General features: G+C 40.0%; 1 protein-coding gene across 2 annotated transcripts in view; it reads left to right on the top strand.

Moving 5' to 3' along the window:
- The first annotated feature begins 2,358 nt into the window (after positions 1 to 2,358).
- The window catches only part of igsf21a (immunoglobin superfamily, member 21a), a 177,538-nt gene continuing 161,812 nt past the window's right edge, over positions 2,359 to 18,084 (top strand). For both annotated transcript variants that reach the window (XM_008306917.1, XM_008306918.1), the window contains exon 1: positions 2,359 to 2,497. In XM_008306917.1, coding sequence (XP_008305139.1) covers positions 2,359 to 2,497 — 139 coding nt within the window. The remainder of the gene's footprint in view (positions 2,498 to 18,084) is intronic.

Here is an 18,084-nt window from a genome sequence, read left to right as displayed (position 1 = left end):
AAGGATTTACATCTTCTAAAGTTTAATTTTACAGTTGTGACTAATACTGAGTACATAACTGATCCGCAGTGACAGTCAGCAACACCATATATGCTCACAAAACTGTTAACAGTTAGGAGGAGATGATACAGGCATCACGAAAAAGAGTAATTCAAAGCAACAAGTCCTTAGTACTGGAAAGGCAAGAAGAATGAGAGGAGACAGAGTAATCCTCATAGATGGAGTCAGGTCTATCTATGTGTCAGGTTTCTTCTTCCTCTCAATTCCTCAGATCCTAAATAAAAAGCTAAAACAACAGTTTAAGGCTTATTGACTCGTACCTGTGGTGGAGAGAGAAAAGTGAGTACATGACGACAGCATGTGGACTCTCGCAAGACTGAAGACCGCTCTTTGTTAGCGGGCTCGATGCCATATGGACAGCAACACGTTCGGCTCTGTTACCCCAATAAATTGTTGTTGACACTGCCCTCTAGAGATGTGTGATAGTGCATTAGTACTGCAGACCTTAACCAGGAAAGCATCCTCCCCCACCCAGTCGGCAGCGAGGAGCGTCGTTGTCAGAGAGTCGCTGCATTTACATGTTTGTCGGAGGTTGAATTTATATACTGGGGGACACCTTTTCCTCTTTGCGTTGTTGTATTACCAGGAACAGCTTGTTTAACTCATTTTTCAGTTTGTTGTTGCACTGCATGACAAGAGTCTTAATAATGAGAGCATATGGACCACCAAATTTCTATTTTCTAGAAAACAGCTTTCCAGGAGTTCCCGTCGTGCAACAGTGTTACTGGTTCGCCGCTGAACAGATCAATAAAAGCATACGGTCTTGATATATTGAGTCGGCTTTGTAGAAAATGGGAAACCAATGGCTTTATTCAACAGGATTCTTTTTTATTTTATTTTTTTTTGAGGGGGGTGAATGGATATGGCATGCTGGTGGCTGTCTTCCTGAATAACTTACCTGGAAATAGATCCCAGAAGACTATTTCACAAAAGGCTTAAAACATCATTTCAGAGTAAAACAGAGGAGCAAACCAAGGCTGACCTTGCTAAGGTGATGCTGATTAGAATGACACAGCCTGGGGCAGCTGTCAAACTTTGGTTGGTCTCGGAGAGTACGAAGTAGTTGCAGTCCCCTCACTCCCGAGGATTTGATGTGATTTTGGAGATGAGCATTTTGACGGAAGATACTAAATTTAACACAAGTCTTTATCAAATCATGTGTGACTGATGACAGCAGGGGTATGCTGATGAGATTTTGGAGCGAACGTCATAGTCATATTTAGGAATAGGTAGGGCCGACATGTGGGGTGCCGAAAAATAGGTTTTCTGATTTGAGTGACTTTACAGTAAGAAAATAGCGTTGCAGAACATGCGGATGTCATTCTGCCAAGCAGGAACAGGACCTCGAGTCGAAAGCTTGCTGCCTGCATGATAGATGCTCTTTAATGAGACAAATGATGGCAGCCAATTCGAAACGGAAGAGTGACTTTAACCAGCTGGATCAGCTCCATTAAACAGGTACTTATAAAGTTCAAATAAGTCTTGATGGGTTTAATGTTGTTCCAACAAAAAAATATATATTTAATGTTTATCCTCTCCAGCTGAGTTTGGAGGATAAAAATCACAGCATGTGTCAGTAACAAGTCCTGCTGGATGAATGCAAACTTAGTTGCAAACCTATTCATATTTTTATCTTTTTTTTAATATATATATCTATATTCCCCATTGGGTGCACAGAATTAGACATGCTTATCAAATATTCACTAAATAACCGATTGATCAACTAGATTAAACTGCTTTATTTATTCAGTGCATCCTCGTGATATAAGTATCTTTAGAAATCCACAAGGAAAAAAAAAATAAAAATCCAACGGGAATAAATCGGCTTAATGGGCAGAATTAGAGGGGTCTGAATCCAGGGGAGGATTAAGGAAAATTGTGTGAAATAAAAGAGCGAGTGATCAGGAATGACTGTGCGTCTGTCTGGAGGGCGGGAGGAGAGAGAGAGAGAGAGAGAGAGAGAGAGGAACACATTTTCATCCAAACCTCTCCGTTTTTTCCAGAGCCTATCTCTGCTCCGCGGCTCAGCGAAGCTCCCCATTGTTTATGCGTGGAGGGAGGAAATAAAAAATAAAACGAAAAGAATCATTCCGCTTGTTCTGTAAGCGCATCCACTGAGGCATTTTTTTTTCAACCTTTTTTTTTTTATTACTATTATTTTTATTTTTTTGTAGATCTGATGCTCGATTCTCGCCGCTCTGAATGCTGCATTCATTGTCAACTTCTGCGATTTCTCCACTTCGACTTGAGCTGCATCATGAATAGTTTGGGGGCACCTTTCAATCGCATACCTCTGGAATGGTGGGGATTACACGGCCGAAACCCGGAGAGCATGTAAACGCAGATGGAGTTTGGGATTTATTGCAAAATAAGGGAAAGATGACCGTCTTCTCATTGTGCTTGCTCCTGTGCGCGGATCTACTGGATTTAGCCGTCGGTAAGTCTTGTCATGTCATTTTTACGCAGCGGTTGTGTTGGTGGAGGTGGTGGTGGTGGTGGTTGGGAATCTCTCGCAAAAACCGTGGGGGTCCAAAACAATAAGCCACAAAAACTGTCAGTGAGTAGAGGTATTCGTGTGTGACAGTGAGATGTGGCCGTTTAACAGGGGCAGCCGGATGGAGGCGATCGGTGCCATGCTCGCCTCATGCCAACTTTCCCCCCTTCCGCGCCAAGCAAGTCGTAGAGGAGCGACATCAATGAATAATGCTCGGATTCAGCTCAGGCTGCAAGAAAAAAAAAAAATGCGTGACGCTGGTGCGCTCAAAGGAAATGCAAGAAGAAGAAGAAGATGCGAGGGGGGAGAAAGCAGTAGGCCCTAGTTATGTATTAAGTCTTAATTCATCTGCATTGATCACGACTAGCATGCATGACATCTCCTACTTCTGAGCAACTGTGGGGATGCTGAGGGCGCACTCCTCAGCCGATTTGGGTGATCGTGGCTTTTTTTGTGTGTGTGTGTGTGCACACATCAGATTGCTCCCGAGCTCAACAGATAATAAAGTTGTTGCCTCGAAAAGACATCAAATTGCGCCTTTTTTTCTTATTTGCATGCAGATTTGTGCCTTCAGTGCGTTCTGCACAGCACAGCGGTGGCATCGTTTTTTTAAATATTTTTTTTTTATCCTCCGCTGACGTGTTTTGGATGTTGCAGGATTGGAACACTGGCAAATGTTTTGCATGATTTCAAGGCTATATTGTAAAGAATCACCAGCCTGCTTTATGTGTAGATTTGGGTTTTTTTTTGTTGTTGTTGTAAAGGCAGGCAGTGGTGATGGGACTGGGGATGTTGCACTGCAATTTAGAGGGAAAAAAAAAGAAGCCACATTTATTCAAAGATTTGCAACAGATAAGGAGGCTGGTGGCAGAAATTGGAGTGCAGCTCCCCTGCTGATTGCCCGTCCTCACCTGTGGTCTTTGCCTGGCATTTGGCAGAGGCGTTTAGTTCTCTACATGGTCATTAAGGGCTTGCATTACAAGACTGCATTACAAGCACTTGATTCCCCTACCGAGGAAGCAGCATCAGGGCTCTTTCTCATTCTGCTGGAGTTACACTGTGGGCTCACGCACAGTGGACTGGCTTTTAGCACTGTGGTGTTTGAAGGACTTCAGAGGAGAGTTCACTCCTGGCTACAACATCAGAGCGGCACGCCACGCGCACTGACTAAACTTGTTAACCTGCACTGTTTAGCCGAGGATTTGGTTTGTTTTGAAGTGTTTTCGACCTTTGCTGACCCACATAGGAAATCATTATGTCAGTTGGGCTTTACATAATGTTAAATGGTGAAATGCCTCAGGGACTTTGTTGCTCAGATGATGCTGAGCTGCACACGGGTCCTGCACCCTGCAAATACTTGGGATTACCTCAATAATTAAAGCGTACTGATTCGAGGTAGATTACTTTGGTTTCGTTGCATGTTGCGGTTCAGCGACTGAGAGGAGTTTTCATGCAGCTGTTAACTTTGATGTAAACAAACAACGAAAGGTGGAATCTAACTGAAGAACTGGCAGGGATTGAGTGATAGTGACTTGCGGTCAGACTGTTTGGTTGCTGATGGTCTTCGCTGTAACCTTACAACAGATTTGTTCCATGGATAAATGCTAATGTCTGCTGTCTTCTTGATTTCCCCTATGACTGATACAGGACATCATTTCCTTGAGATTGTGCGTTTTAACCAGAGGGTGGTCTGCGATCAGTGATTCCACACTCATCTCTTGCTTGAAACATTTTTATTTTCCCATGAAGGTCAGAAACATGTCTGAAAAACATGCAGTATCTTAGAATGAATCTCATTTGTCCTCTGAGTTTGTCGTCTGCTGCCTGCCAGATGTGTTCTCCTTTTAGAATCTTTGGCTCAGCTCCCTGCTTAATGCAGATGTGCCTAACCTTAGCTCGTGAAATTCAGCAGCTCAGGCTTTTTTTTTTTTTGCCTCGGCTCTTCAGCATGTGTCAGAGTTGCTGTTTCGAGAGAAGGCTACACACTGTGTGCTTGCATTTCTCAAGGAGGTACACAAGGAGCTACTTTTTTAACTACATATTTTATCCTTACCCATATAGTGTGAAGTGTAGTGTGTAAATGTGTTTCCCTAGACATGGAATGCAAAAGAAAAAGAAACCTTCAGTGTATAACACATGCTTGTATAGTGCATTACACACATGTGTTATTCATTACATTGGAGTGGCAACATGGCCATGCAGCTAGCGTGACTCTGTCCAAGGCAAAAAATAATAATAAAAGGGAAAATGTGCCTGCAATCACATATAAAGCTCACTAATAAACATATCTGCCCATTTCATACAAAAACCAAAGGTTAAATATGGAAAATTGGAGTTTAATGGGTGTTAATGTGTCAGACTAATTATTGGAAAGAGGTTGGTACATAACCCCTCCCAGTAATTCACAGCTTTTCTGACAGTCAGGCAAGCTTGTTTACTGACTGTAATATTTCATGTACCAGATGAAAAAAAAAAAGAAGCAAATGAACACCATTTAGAACCTAAAGCACTGAGAAGGCTAATGCAAGAATGGAAGAGTTTCCTGTAGTGTCTCACAAAAAAACAGCACAAAACATAAAAGTGGTCTGGAACCAGTAGCAGTGCTTATTCAGATCAAAAGTTAACATTTTAGAGAAGTGGAGCCATTCTTACATCAAAAACAAAACAAAACACATATAGATTGTTTGTAGAAGCAGCTTATTATGGTCCATAGTTGTTGTTTTTTTAGATGCCTTCTAGAGATTGTGTGCAGCAGCAATTTCAGCAAATGCTGTCAAATTATGGCAGGAGGAATGGAGGAGGTCAGCTGATAGAGCCGCAATGTCTGTCCTGGAAGGAGGTCAGGGTGGATGGATGGGTCAGTGAAACATATGACTGTTCATTTCCTGCAACTGATTGTGTTGTCATTTTTAAACATGATTCTTTTATAACCTTATCTGTGTGTTCATGACTGTAAAGTCCTCTAACCCAAACTCTTCACCAAAATACTTCATTTACTACAACCACAAGTCTTCCTTCACCCTCCTATTATCTTTGGGGTCAATTTGACCCCATTCAATGTTTAACATCTCTAAATAAGTCAATGAGATATATTTTTTTGTTTGTTTTATTTACAGGGCTATTTTCACATAAACGTGGGTAACAATTTTAATGATGATATTTTCTGGAGGTTTAAATTCTTGGGGTCCACTTGAGCCCAAGGATAATAGATGTCAGTAAATTTGAAGGTAATGGGGTTAAACCAAACAAAAACTTTTCTGCTACTGCTATGTTTCTATGTATGTGGTTGCTTAGGTTGGAAGACTTGTTTAGAAAATGATGATCAGTCGGTTCACCTCGACCAACGAACCACATTGCCACACTCACAACGACTTGCTACTGTCTAAGACAGAGTTTATGTTCCACTGTGGTGATTCGTGACTTCTTGTTAGGGAAGAATTAATACATTCAACACCCTAGAATTTAATTGGGCAAATAGTGTGATTCATCTGGGTATCAGTTAGAGGGGATGGGCTGTTTTCCTCAGCGGGCCCATTTGTGATTTTGGTAGATTGGAGAGATGCATATTTTTACGTTGAAGTGTTTTGTTTTGTAGCTTGATGGATGTTTTTTAAGGCCTTGTAGATTTCACCTCTGTCACCCTCAAAAGGGGAAAAAAACTGTCTAATAGGTTGGCAAAAGGTAGTATTACTGCCTGTATTATAATGCCTTTAAGGGAAGAAGAGACTTGCTTCATAGAGCCTCAGAGATTTCTTTAAGAGATTAAGAACCATAGATAACAGTGTTCAGAAAATGAATTGAAATTATATCAAATTGCAGCTTTTTGAAGCTTTCTTTTTCTCTGGCAAGAAGAGTTGGCTTGCACTTCCACTCATATTCTTTTCTGGCTTAGACCATTTCTTTACAAAAAGAAAATTAAAAAAAAAATCAGTGTTTCTAATGCTGTAACACATTTTTACTTTGTAGATCGAGCTAAGGATGAAGAGTCCACAGAATAATACTAGGAATGTCCTTTTAATCCGAGGATGTTTTTCTTGAAGGCTAGATGAATAGCTTCCATCCTTTTTTTTCTCTCACAGCATGTGACGGTTTTCTGTGTAATTAATTACGGATATGTTTGAACATATTGTTTTTCCAATTAGTGTTTCATTTTCATGTGCAGCACTTGCTTGTCCTGGGTTAAGATGCGAAAGCAGCAGAACCTGCTTTAGGTTGAGGTCTGAACAGCTGCACAGGTTCATAGAGCAGTGAAGGGAATCACAAGATGCTCTGATTGTATGTAGATTAGGAAATGGGACAGACAGGCTTCAGCAATTTGCGACCAGTAGTATCTGGTAAGAATATTAAAGGGATAAGAAGTAGAATAATCAACATTCATAGACTTGTGTTCACCATGTCAGAGGTCAAAGGGATACCAAGCGTTATGCAAAAACAGACTTAAATGGGCACCGGTCAACACACTGCTTTAGCTGTCGGGAGTATCGTAGTTAAAAATGCAGAAGCTGAGTCAATGTGGAAACACATCAATGATATTACAAGTACAGGTGGTGAGGTGTAAAATTATAGAGTGGCAATCAACTATACATGACGTGGCACACCTGCACTAGATTTACTGTCTGTCTGAATCCGAGACAAGTTAATGTCAGTTTTTTCATTTGTTCTTTCGGCAAGCAAACGTATTTCAAAGCCTTCTGTTAAAGCAAGAACATATCTCGTCTCACACCGCGGGACCGTAGGTTGGCGTGCAGATTGTGCATCATAGCGGCGCTGACAGATTTAACAGGGGATGGATCTCGGTTTGGTTTCCTGTGCAATGTGACTGTCTGCCACTGATGGCTGGTCTTGACTCACAGGAAGCGTGATGAGATACGGGCTCGAAAATGGGCTGTGGTTATGCCACTATCTAACAATCATCGAGCTTTGCATCACGCTGCAGCTCTCAGCTGTTATATAAAATGATTATGCACAGATTAGAAGCCATTTTCATTGTTTTAATCTGCCATTGTTTGTTTGGTCAGTCACTGTGACTGTTTAAATAATTTTAGATGTAATTCTGTGTGGATGCCTAATCTTGCTTTAGTTGGAGAGTGTTGTGCAAGTACAATACAGTTGTTTGATTTATTTATTGATTTATTTCTCACAACTCACTTATAGACTTTTCTTCTTATTTGCCGATCCGGGCCCAGCATGTAGTATCTTGAGACTGAGCGCAATTTAAAATCACACTACTCTTTGCGGCAGATAGCGACCCGTTTGTCTTTAACCCCTATTATATATTCTACTGATGCAACAGTGAGTCCACTATTCCAAACATAATGAGCGCTTTGGAGTTTGTAGAAAAATACAACATTAATTGCTGTCAGGTGGCAGCTTAATCAAAAAATAAAAGTGCCTTTCACTGGGACCCAATGGCATGCAACACAAACTGAGTCTCTGGTTGACCTCTTACACTTGCTGAGAGTACTTTAAAGGGAGTTATTAGACGATGAAAAGGTGGCTGGATTGCATCTAATAGCTTCACTTGAAGGGAGGGAGGAAAGAAATCTAGAATTCAGACCTCTCTGCATAGCAGCCACTGTGGATAGCATGTGTATGAATTGTCTCCTTCAGTGATCACCTTCAATTAAAGTATAATTTGTGTTATGCTCACCTTTTAGTCTGGATCTTTTGTAACTTGAAATCCCATTTAATGCAATGAAAGACCAATAATAAAACCTGAAGCAGGTTGGTGACCCAGAAATGACAGCTTTTGTTAAAGGCCTTCAGCCAGCTTTGTACATGTAGTCCATACTGCTAAAAATGGAATAGCTTTTACCGAAAAATCTAATTCACCTGAAATCGTCTTGGTGGCGTCTTATAGTCCCTGCAGGACTTCAGTGGATATTTGAAGTTTGTTTTTTGATTATTATGCAGAAAGGCTACAAATGACTTTAAAGCATCTGTAGTTTCTGTGTTGTTAAGTATTTCAGAATGGGGGAAAAAAAAGAGCATGGGAAAGGGATTTTACTATGAGACAGATTGGGTTTGTTCTGGATTTGTTTGAACTGCTAGAAGAACAGTTTAGGGAGTAGCTACAAAGCAATATGGAAGAGTAGAGGACTGTTGGCCTCGACCCCCTTTACCAAAACAAGAGGGAAATGAATAAACTGGAGTCTACTGCACTCTTTGGGAAATGTAAGCAACATTTCTGCAAAATGAGATCCAGACACACCTCTTCTATCTACCGGCCAAAGGTTAATGGTTGAGAGCGGTTAGGAAAATCTCAAGAACGCATCCACAGTGAGGTGTGATTACAGTGAGGAACCAGTGCAGCATTTCCTCACATTATCAGGATATTAACTGTAAAATACTTTGAGCCTCGAGTCTCTCTACTTTTGTGTTGGCAGGAACCGCAGTTATGAACTCTGGTTTTAGTGGGTTTTTTTGTTTTTTTCTTGTGAAAATCCCATTGTGCTGTTTCCTAGAGGGACCGTGTAAACTCATAACACTATTATCTAACAAAACACTTATTTTCCAAGTTTTCCATCGCATGGTTGAAGTGGTTTTACACTTCTCAACCATGCATGCATTTGCTTTTTACACCGAGCTACAAGTGCTGCTCTTGAAAGAAATGCTGGCCTTTACTTTCTTCAAAGGCATCCGTCCCAATAGCATGGCATCCTGAAATGTCTGAGACAGTGATAAGCCACATGTGAGAGAATAACACATTCTGAGAATTAGCATACATGCCAGCTATCTCCTTTTTGGTGAGAAACCAAATCATTCCTTTGACATTTTGGATGAGCTAAAGTGTGGTCTTTGCAGTGAATCAGTCACTGGAAAGCCATTACCATGTTTTATTTACACCTAGCATCTTCCACTATGGGGTTTGCATCCGAGATGACTTGTTGCCTCGTAGCCCGGGGCCCCGGGGTTGGACCACAGGGCGTATTTCTACCACAATGCAAATAATGCAACAGAATCTGTAACCATCGTGACAAATCTGTCCTCCCCCACTGCCACCACAAAAGCCTCTGGCATGGAAAGTGGTTAGAGGAGGAATCAAAGGGGAAAAAAATGAACCTTCCTTTGGCTGAACTACATTTGTGTTCTCAAGCAGCGATGTTCCAAATGATCAACTTATAAAGCCTATGATTAGTAGAGACAACTTAAGTCTTGGGGCAAGAAGTTCAAAAAGCACAGTAACTTTCCTCATCACCCTCGTGGACCTTCACATGCAGATGTAGGCCGGCTCGCTGATATCTTTGCCTTGTGTGGGAGTTTGAAGCAACCTGGATTCCCTCAGCAGCTGGTGGTTTGCAGAGATAGAGCGAAGAGAACAGCTTCGTTCAGAATGCTCTCCCAAGATGACTACATAGAGAGGGAACGATATTCTTGTATGTGATCCACAGTGAGCAGGGAAGTGTTGTCATTTGCTCCCTGAGCAGAGCAGTTATCTACAAACTTTTTTTTACGTTTAATTTTAATATCAGAAAAATGTTTTTTTTTTTTTCTTTTCTAAAATTAGCATCCAGCATAACCAGGGATTTCCTGACAGGCTTTATCAGCAGTTTCACTATATTCCCCCCTCACTGTTTCCTACATGCTAATGTGGATTATGCGATTTTTCTTATCATGTAAAAACATGGCTGCTGAGTAATAACAGTTGCTTTGCTTCTGTGTCCCAACATTAGTCTACTTATTAAAAAACGCGAGAACTGCCTTGTATATGATACACGACGCTTATCTGCGCATCCATGGTTCATTACAAGTGAGCTTAAGCTTCCAGGAGGAACGCCGCTGCGTGCTGATGATTTTTCAAACACCGGCATTTGTATTCTTAGCAGTTTATTTTCTTTTTTGCTTGCAATGAGTATTTGTGGAGGACCTGACATAAGTGGAATTATTCAAAGTCACCATGACCTCAGTTTGAAAAGAAACTGAGCTTGTGTTTTTGTGTTACAGTATGTACAGTGTCTCAAGGTTGTCTTGTAAAGACACGCGGGGTCAGCATGGCTCGCATTAGCAATAAATTATACCAAGTTTGAGATTAAATGGCATGTAGGGGAAAACTAACTACAAACATTACTTTAAATGTTTGTTGTCAAAACGGCCTCTTAGGTAAGTAATCTACATTAATGCATCGCTGCTGTTGTGTTGAATTGTAAGGAGAGATTCAGTTTCATAACTGTCTGGCCCACATAATTGCATGTAGCATTAAAGTATACAAGCTTTTCTCTTTTCTGTTTCCACTCTTGAGGATTACTTTATTCTCAAACATAAATAACAACCCTTTAGCAGAGAAACACTGTTCCTTTCCTCATAATTTAAAGACTCATTTTGCACTTTCATATACTCATATTACGTCGTCACTGTAAATATCCCAAATCGCTGCTTTGTTGTCTTAGATTCTTCTGTATTTTATGTCTAGGGCTATTCAAAGCCATCTTCCAGGCAGTGAATGCAGCATCGCAGAGGTTCCATGAAAAGTCCAGATTAGGCGTGAAAAGGGGAAGAGATGCGAGAGGAGGAGGGGGGGAAGCTCTAATCTGCACATTGACGTCACTCTGGATGGGCTGAAGCTGTGCAGATGGGAGTAAGGAAGGGATTGTGTGGGCTATGTATCTTATAACAACAGATTATTTTCTTTTATGCACGCTGACTTCCTCCATATGAGCCACGGAGAGACTTCCTCCCCTCGGGACAGCGTGCCTAGATTTGTCTATCACCAAAAAAAATCATGAAGACATCAATCTCCTGGCACAGGAGCAGGTATTAGCCAAGTTTCACAGACAGAGTCAGTCTATGATAGGACAAGCCTCCATGTTCATCCTATAACATCTGTCATTTATGATAACATTTATCAGCAAACCTTTGATCCGCCGCAGAACTTGTCATGCAAGTTCAGAGAATTAATCTCCCGGACACGTGACATGCATTATACAATAACAGAAACTGCAGTCGCCTATGGATCACAGCCTGCTTTAGATATGATTTACTCCAGTGTTTTTCGAGATGCAGCTTAATATTGCACGGCTGCTTCATCTTTTAGGGTGATTACAGTTAACTTTTTGCTGCGCGCGCCTTCGTTCTGAATTTTTATATAAAGAAAGGATTGTGATGATCTAATTTATTCTTGCCCAATAAAACTGTCACCATTAATATAACTCGAGACAAGAGCGTGGCTTATGCCTTGTACCTGCTAACGCTCTGCTACGGCGCAATATTCCCGGGAAGTGGAATAAAATGTCAGGGAGCTGCTGTAATGACTCGTCACTGCTGGTTGCTTGTAGTGCTGCTATTTTGAAAGAATTAACATGTCGTATGAAGGTACATGGTGTGGGGTCATGGTGTGAGCCTGTCCTCTTCTGATTGCGATCTCTTGAGGCATGCAAGCATGAAGTTCCAAGCTGTTCACGTTTACAAACACTGGTGCTTAACCTTTACACAGTTATCTTTGCAGAGCACAGCACTCATCGTGCAAGGTTATCTTTTCCCTTCTTGTGGCCATTAGCGAGAACGTTACTGTGGACCTAACTTCTCGCTGTATTTTTTTTTTTCCCTTAGAAAAGCTTTCCTAAGCTAAACAGAAAATCTTTCATTGAGGTGTGGAAACTTTCTTGCCATATATTTTACCTCACAAGCTCACATGCTTCTCTTTATGTTAAGCTGTGACTGCCGCTTGGTGTGAGTTTCATAATTTGTTGCTTTGTCAAAAAAAAAAAAAAAAAAAGGATTTTACTGTGCATTTGTCATTTCAGAGCATAGACAAGAAAAAAAACAGTCTTGCTTTATCTTGCACAGAAGTTTTGTATGCGTTATATCTCATTATGTTGCTTCATAGAACAAAAACTAGACACGGCAGAGGCATAAGTGTGAATGTTTTAGTCACTCTCAAAGGAGCAGCACTTGAATTATGATTTCTTGAACGCATCAAAAGTGAAATTAGGTTGACTGGTGCTTTGGTGAATGTCCATATCAATTAATGTCATGTGCGATATGCCATCTAACTCTGCCACTAAGATGCATTTGTTCAGGGCCTGACAGGAGGTGCTGCTTGAGAGCATTGCCATAGCACCTTAGCACTTCTGTCTCCCTTCATTTATCACATCGAGAAAGATGTTTATTTTAGGGAATAGTTTATCTGACAGATGTCTAATTCTTTTCTTCAAAAAAACAGACCTAACATGCTACGCCATGCACAGGTGTCACCTGGTCTCTAATTCTTAGTATTAGATTCATTCTCATCATTCTGTTACATCAAGTTTATTTTTGTGCTTCAGTTACACAATAGCATTGGCCTTTTTATTTCATTCCCTAGATCACGTAATCAAAGGGTCTGCCGATGTGGATTCTTGCCGTTTACAGCACATTAACTGTCACCTTTGTTCTCCGAAAAAAAAACATCAAATGGTCTGTGTTGTCTCTGCCTGAGCAAGTTGCAGCATCTAAAAAGAAATTCGGCTCAGCTGTACCAGAATCCTTAGCTGCTAAAATGACTTGCCATTAGTTATACTGCTGTTATTGATGCCAGCATATTTACAGCCACTCAGCACAATGCAGACAGTGTTAGGAACAGCATAAACAATCTACCTATGACACTGTCAAATTCTTATATTGACCTGTGGGTTAACACATTGCATTTTTTGCACTGTTAATGAGCGGCTCACAGCTTGGTAGCACATTAATATCTCTAAAATTCAAGCTTTATGGACAATATTACACACCCAGGCAATGATTTACATTCACAGTGGAATATAAATCTTCAATTTGTAGCCAAAACAGAAGTTTGAGACTGTGGTTGTATATAGATTAATAGGTTTTACACAACATTGCTCTGGAGACATTGTGAAGTTGTGTAATTTCAGCGTTGCTTTTGTCCTGTGGATAAAAACTTGTTGTGATCAAGTAATTTTGTATCCCTTGCACTGAATGTCCAGCGGACTCAGAGACTAATTTATCTCCTGCGTTATTAGACCTCTCATTACGTCGGGATTTAAAGTATCCAGACGGTAATGAAAGTGATGAACATCAGGTGGGAACAGAGGAAAAGGAAAGCTTGCGCAAAATCTTTGGCTCTGATGCGGCAGAGTGAAGTCAGCCCCTCGGCCATGGATCAAGTTTGTGCTGAAACACCCCCACTGCATTGTACTTAATCAAACTTAGCGAGCGGCACGGGGAAGCGGTGGTAAGAGGGAAAAGGGAGTAGGTGTAAAACGGCCCGGAGAGCTTTGCACTTTAAGTGTGAAATAAGTAGATTGGCAGACAAGAAATCTCTTTCTGAGCTTTCGGCATGAGTTAAAAACTAACTCTCGATCCAAGGATGCTTATGACAAAATGTAACCAAGATGTTCCATTTGCCATCTGGGGCTTGTAGTGTATTCTCTAATGGATATATTTTCTCATTTAAAGGGGGAAGTGATGTCCCAAACTGATTCACACAAAGAAAACATTTTGAAATGGTTCAGCATGTCCTACTTAAAGCCTGATTTGTCGTAATGTGCACATGAATTAGCTGCTGTGCAAACAATGTTAATAAAATCACAATTTTCTGTTACTTGAATGCACACAGTGTATGAAATAATGCAATGTACTCAATGTTTACTGGGTTAGAACCAATGCTTTTCACATGTTCATGAGATTGTTTGCAGGTGCAAAATGCAGCTGATGATTCAGGATTCTTTTTGAACCTCAGTCGTGCACTTTTTATCTGTACTGGGGAAGAAAATGGGCTGACCCGACTGACTCAGACTGATAACTTTCCACAAATATAACTCGGTTGAAAACTATGTAGGCTTATTTTAGCTTGGCAGCTGTGTTATATAAGAAAATCATAACTAAATATTGGATTCAACTATGGGATTGGGAGCGAAGAAATGATTTTGGAAAGCCTAATGGATGGTGCTGACAAAATGACAGCAGCTCCGATTCAGATCTCGGCCCCTGACCCCTGCAGGAAACACATTTATGTTTGTTTCACTTTGTATTTATGCAATTATCTTGTCAAGCCGGCGTAATTGTTTTACTATATGTATTAAATGTTTGTTAGGCACCTGTTTGGCGAAAGCAGCAGCAAAGTTGAATGGAATTGCTTTCCTGTCATTTCGGCGGTTTGATTTACGCACCCACTCAAACGCTCAGTTTCCTCATGTGGCTGCCTCTTTCCAAGGGGAGTTGAATGTAAGAGAAAGCTCACATTAGTCCTCGTCACAGCTGACTGAACATTAGGCTCTATTCTGGAGAATAGTGAGACCTCCATCATGTGATAGTTACACTCGGGGATAGAAAATGCCTGTTTCAGGATGCAGGCAGATTGTAGATTCAATAGAGTGTATTATCGGTTTTGTTTGCCATTTTATCTCATCTCTTTTGCTATGCAAACCCAATAAATACACGGCCAGCCTCGGTTTTGTACAGTAGCAGCACTGGAGCTGGAAAAAAAAAATCAGTGCACTTTGACTGGATTGAAATTCAGTGGAATGTCCTTGTAATCAGATGTTGGGCATCTGATGCCACCAAAACAAAACAGATGTAATGTAATTAAAAGTAACCATGTGTTGCATTCTTATTTCATTATTTAAAACATAGGGCTGTACATGTCAGACAGCTGAGCAGGAATCACTCGCACACTGCCATGTTAGACTGTCATTTTTCAAAGGCAAGAATAAATGTCAGCACTTTCGCTTCTGACTGTATATGAACATCTTTGTCACAATTGCAAGAAATGTAAACATAAATGCCATTAGCAGTTTTAGCTCGTGTAAATCAACTCCTTCTGGCGTGATGGATTCAATGAGATTGAGAGATGACTATTTGCTCTTCTTTCTCGAATTAAAGGGTATTGTGCGACATCTGCCACCCTCCAACGGTAGTCTGCCGATGTATGCTCCATCCCTTCTCGTTCACCATCTCCTCCTGATGGGGCCACACTCGAAGCTATCAGTGCTCAAGATAATAATCTGAGAATAAAGAGTAAGATGAATTGTGTCAGTTGCGGGGTTGGGCTATTCATAACTCCTCTTCCTTAATCACGCCATCTGAGGCTGCACAGCGGTTAATATTAATCCTATTGTTTAAGCTCCACCCACGAGGACAAGCATCAGCTGACGAGAGGATTAAAACAATGCTGAGCCGGAAAAAGATTGCTCCCAAACAACACATTTATTCTTTTGTTTATGATCAGGCGTTCGTAGGAAGGAAAGTTAAAATAACCCCCAGTTCGTAATGATATGCTCACTTGAGATTTAAACGGCACCTGCTATATCACCAACCTATATCCTCGTTCTATTACTATTTTAAATCTCGGCGTAAAAGACAAACCGCAGCTTTATGACAAAAGCTGTTGTAAACATGGTCTTGGCAAATCACTTACTGCAGTAATATAAACAACTTATAGGCAATTCCCATTCAATCATGGGGAGTTAGAGGTAGTGAAGGAATACGGGAGCCAACCTGCTGCTGCTGTACCTGGCATCAGTGAAGACAGTTAAAAACACAGATTACCACATCTATCATTTAAAGACGCACAGCCTCGCTTTTTGTTTTATAAATACTTCTGGATGCGATTGACCACAATGTTCAGAGTAGCTATTCTTCATAATCCAGCATTAGCAGTAACCATAAATCACAGTGTATTACAATGTATAATGGCAGTAATTCATTTAAATATTTATGACAGTTGTTGTCTGAGCTTTGTCTCGCATTGTAAAACGAATAAGGCAGTACAACTTTAAAAAGGCTTAGAAAGAGGTGTTGCAGCTTTTTTTTTTTTAATGTTTATTTGACTTAAGAGCGATCGCTACCCCAAACCGTTTCACATTTAGTTGACGAAACTGGCACCTGTGTTTGTTCCTCTTGGTCCTGTGTGCTTTTCTGATATGTGCAGAGTGGAGCAGTGCTGTTCTTATTAATGAGTTTATGTGGAAATTACAATATATGCAGTTGTCCTCAAATGTATTCATACGCTCTCATTCAAGAAGGGAAAAAACCGGTTTTCCTTGAATTAGTTTGAATTTGCCAGGGTTATTATTCCTTACAAATTTATTGAAATTCTTGGCTTTGTTTTGGATTTAGGTTTTACCGGAATTTTTAAAACCACCACCACAACCACTAACGAACAAGCACATGCGTGTTGTGGTCGTGTACTTTTATTTTTTTTTGCACCCCTTTTTGCGCCTCTCTGTGCAGTGTTTTTTGTGTTTCTCTCTGTGAGTTTTGTGCCTGTTTTGAGGTGTTTTTTTTTTTTGTTTTTGTTCTTCTGCGCAGTGTTCTCCTTTTTGTGGGGCAGTTTTTTTTTTTTTTTTTTTTTTTAATCAACCACAATTCAAAAGCATTGTCTTATTTCACTAAATTATAATTTAGCAAATTTTTATTTATTATTATTTTTTTCAGTTTCTAGTTATTTGAGTGACTATTGTGAATTTTGTCTTTTCTTTAATGTAAGGGTATGAATACATTTGAGGATGACTTTATATTACTACATAATATTTCCATTAATGCAATGCTCATTTGTAAATGTTTTTATACTGTTTTCATTTTATTAGATTCATTGTTATATAAGTACGCATTGTGCCTTGTGCAATATCCCTACATATCATTTTTAACATTGAACCAGACTCATTTTTATTTTTACTTTTGAACTTATTACTGCCAATATGTTAAGCTATACCTTATATTACACTGATTTCCAGTCGTTGTGGTCAAAATTGTATTTATGGACTGAATAACCTATATACGTCAAGTTAATTACAATATTTTTACACACTGCATCAGATAAGACTGACAGATGTACGTCATGATGTAAAATTTCCCTATAAACTCTCTGCAGTTGCAGTCATTACTTGTGTCAGATTGCCGTTTTGGTGAGCTTTTCATTTTGTTTTCCACTTTAACTGGTAAACCGAAGCAACTTGAGGACTTCCAATAACATTTAAGCCATAAATGTGTTTCCAAAGCTGTTTTGTAAAGGTTACAAATGCTCATTGTGGAATATTTTTAGAGCACCAGTCAAATATCAGGTAACTTTTTGTTAACTATTCATTTCAATGAACGTTTAGTTTATATTTGTATTTGCAATTCTTATTTTTACAACATCCATCACCAAAACGATTAGAAATGTTAAAAAAAATAAATAAATTAAAAAATGGAAGTGATGCACTTTCCTTTAAAAGCTGCTAATGCCAGCTTGGAATAAAAATTACATTCCTCCCAATATCAACAAAATTGGGATATTTTAAAGCAGAAGGCATTTCTCTGTAAGTATAGAGTACAAGCGGAATTATAAGCGGTGGATGGGGACAGGATTATAACATGCGACCAAAGCGCACATTCACAACCCAGTAAAGAAGGATAAATCCTACAGAAGATTAAAAACTCAGAGGTTGTCAAGGACACAAGTGATGAGATGAAAAAAAAAAAAGTAGGTGTAATTACGACGAGAGTAGCTAAGGCTGTGACTTTGTCTCCGAAAACAAAGCGAGTTCAGCGAGTTTCTTCATACGTGATGAGACTCATGTTAATTGCCACCTTAGCCAAAGCGAGGTTATTTGGCA

Source organism: Stegastes partitus, unplaced genomic scaffold (assembly GCF_000690725.1).
Source record: "Stegastes partitus isolate 25-593 unplaced genomic scaffold, Stegastes_partitus-1.0.2 Scaffold49, whole genome shotgun sequence".
NCBI classification, from domain to species: domain Eukaryota; kingdom Metazoa; phylum Chordata; class Actinopteri; family Pomacentridae; genus Stegastes; species Stegastes partitus.
Note: the sequence above shows the minus strand (reverse complement) of the source record. Positions and strands in the feature narration are given on the sequence as shown.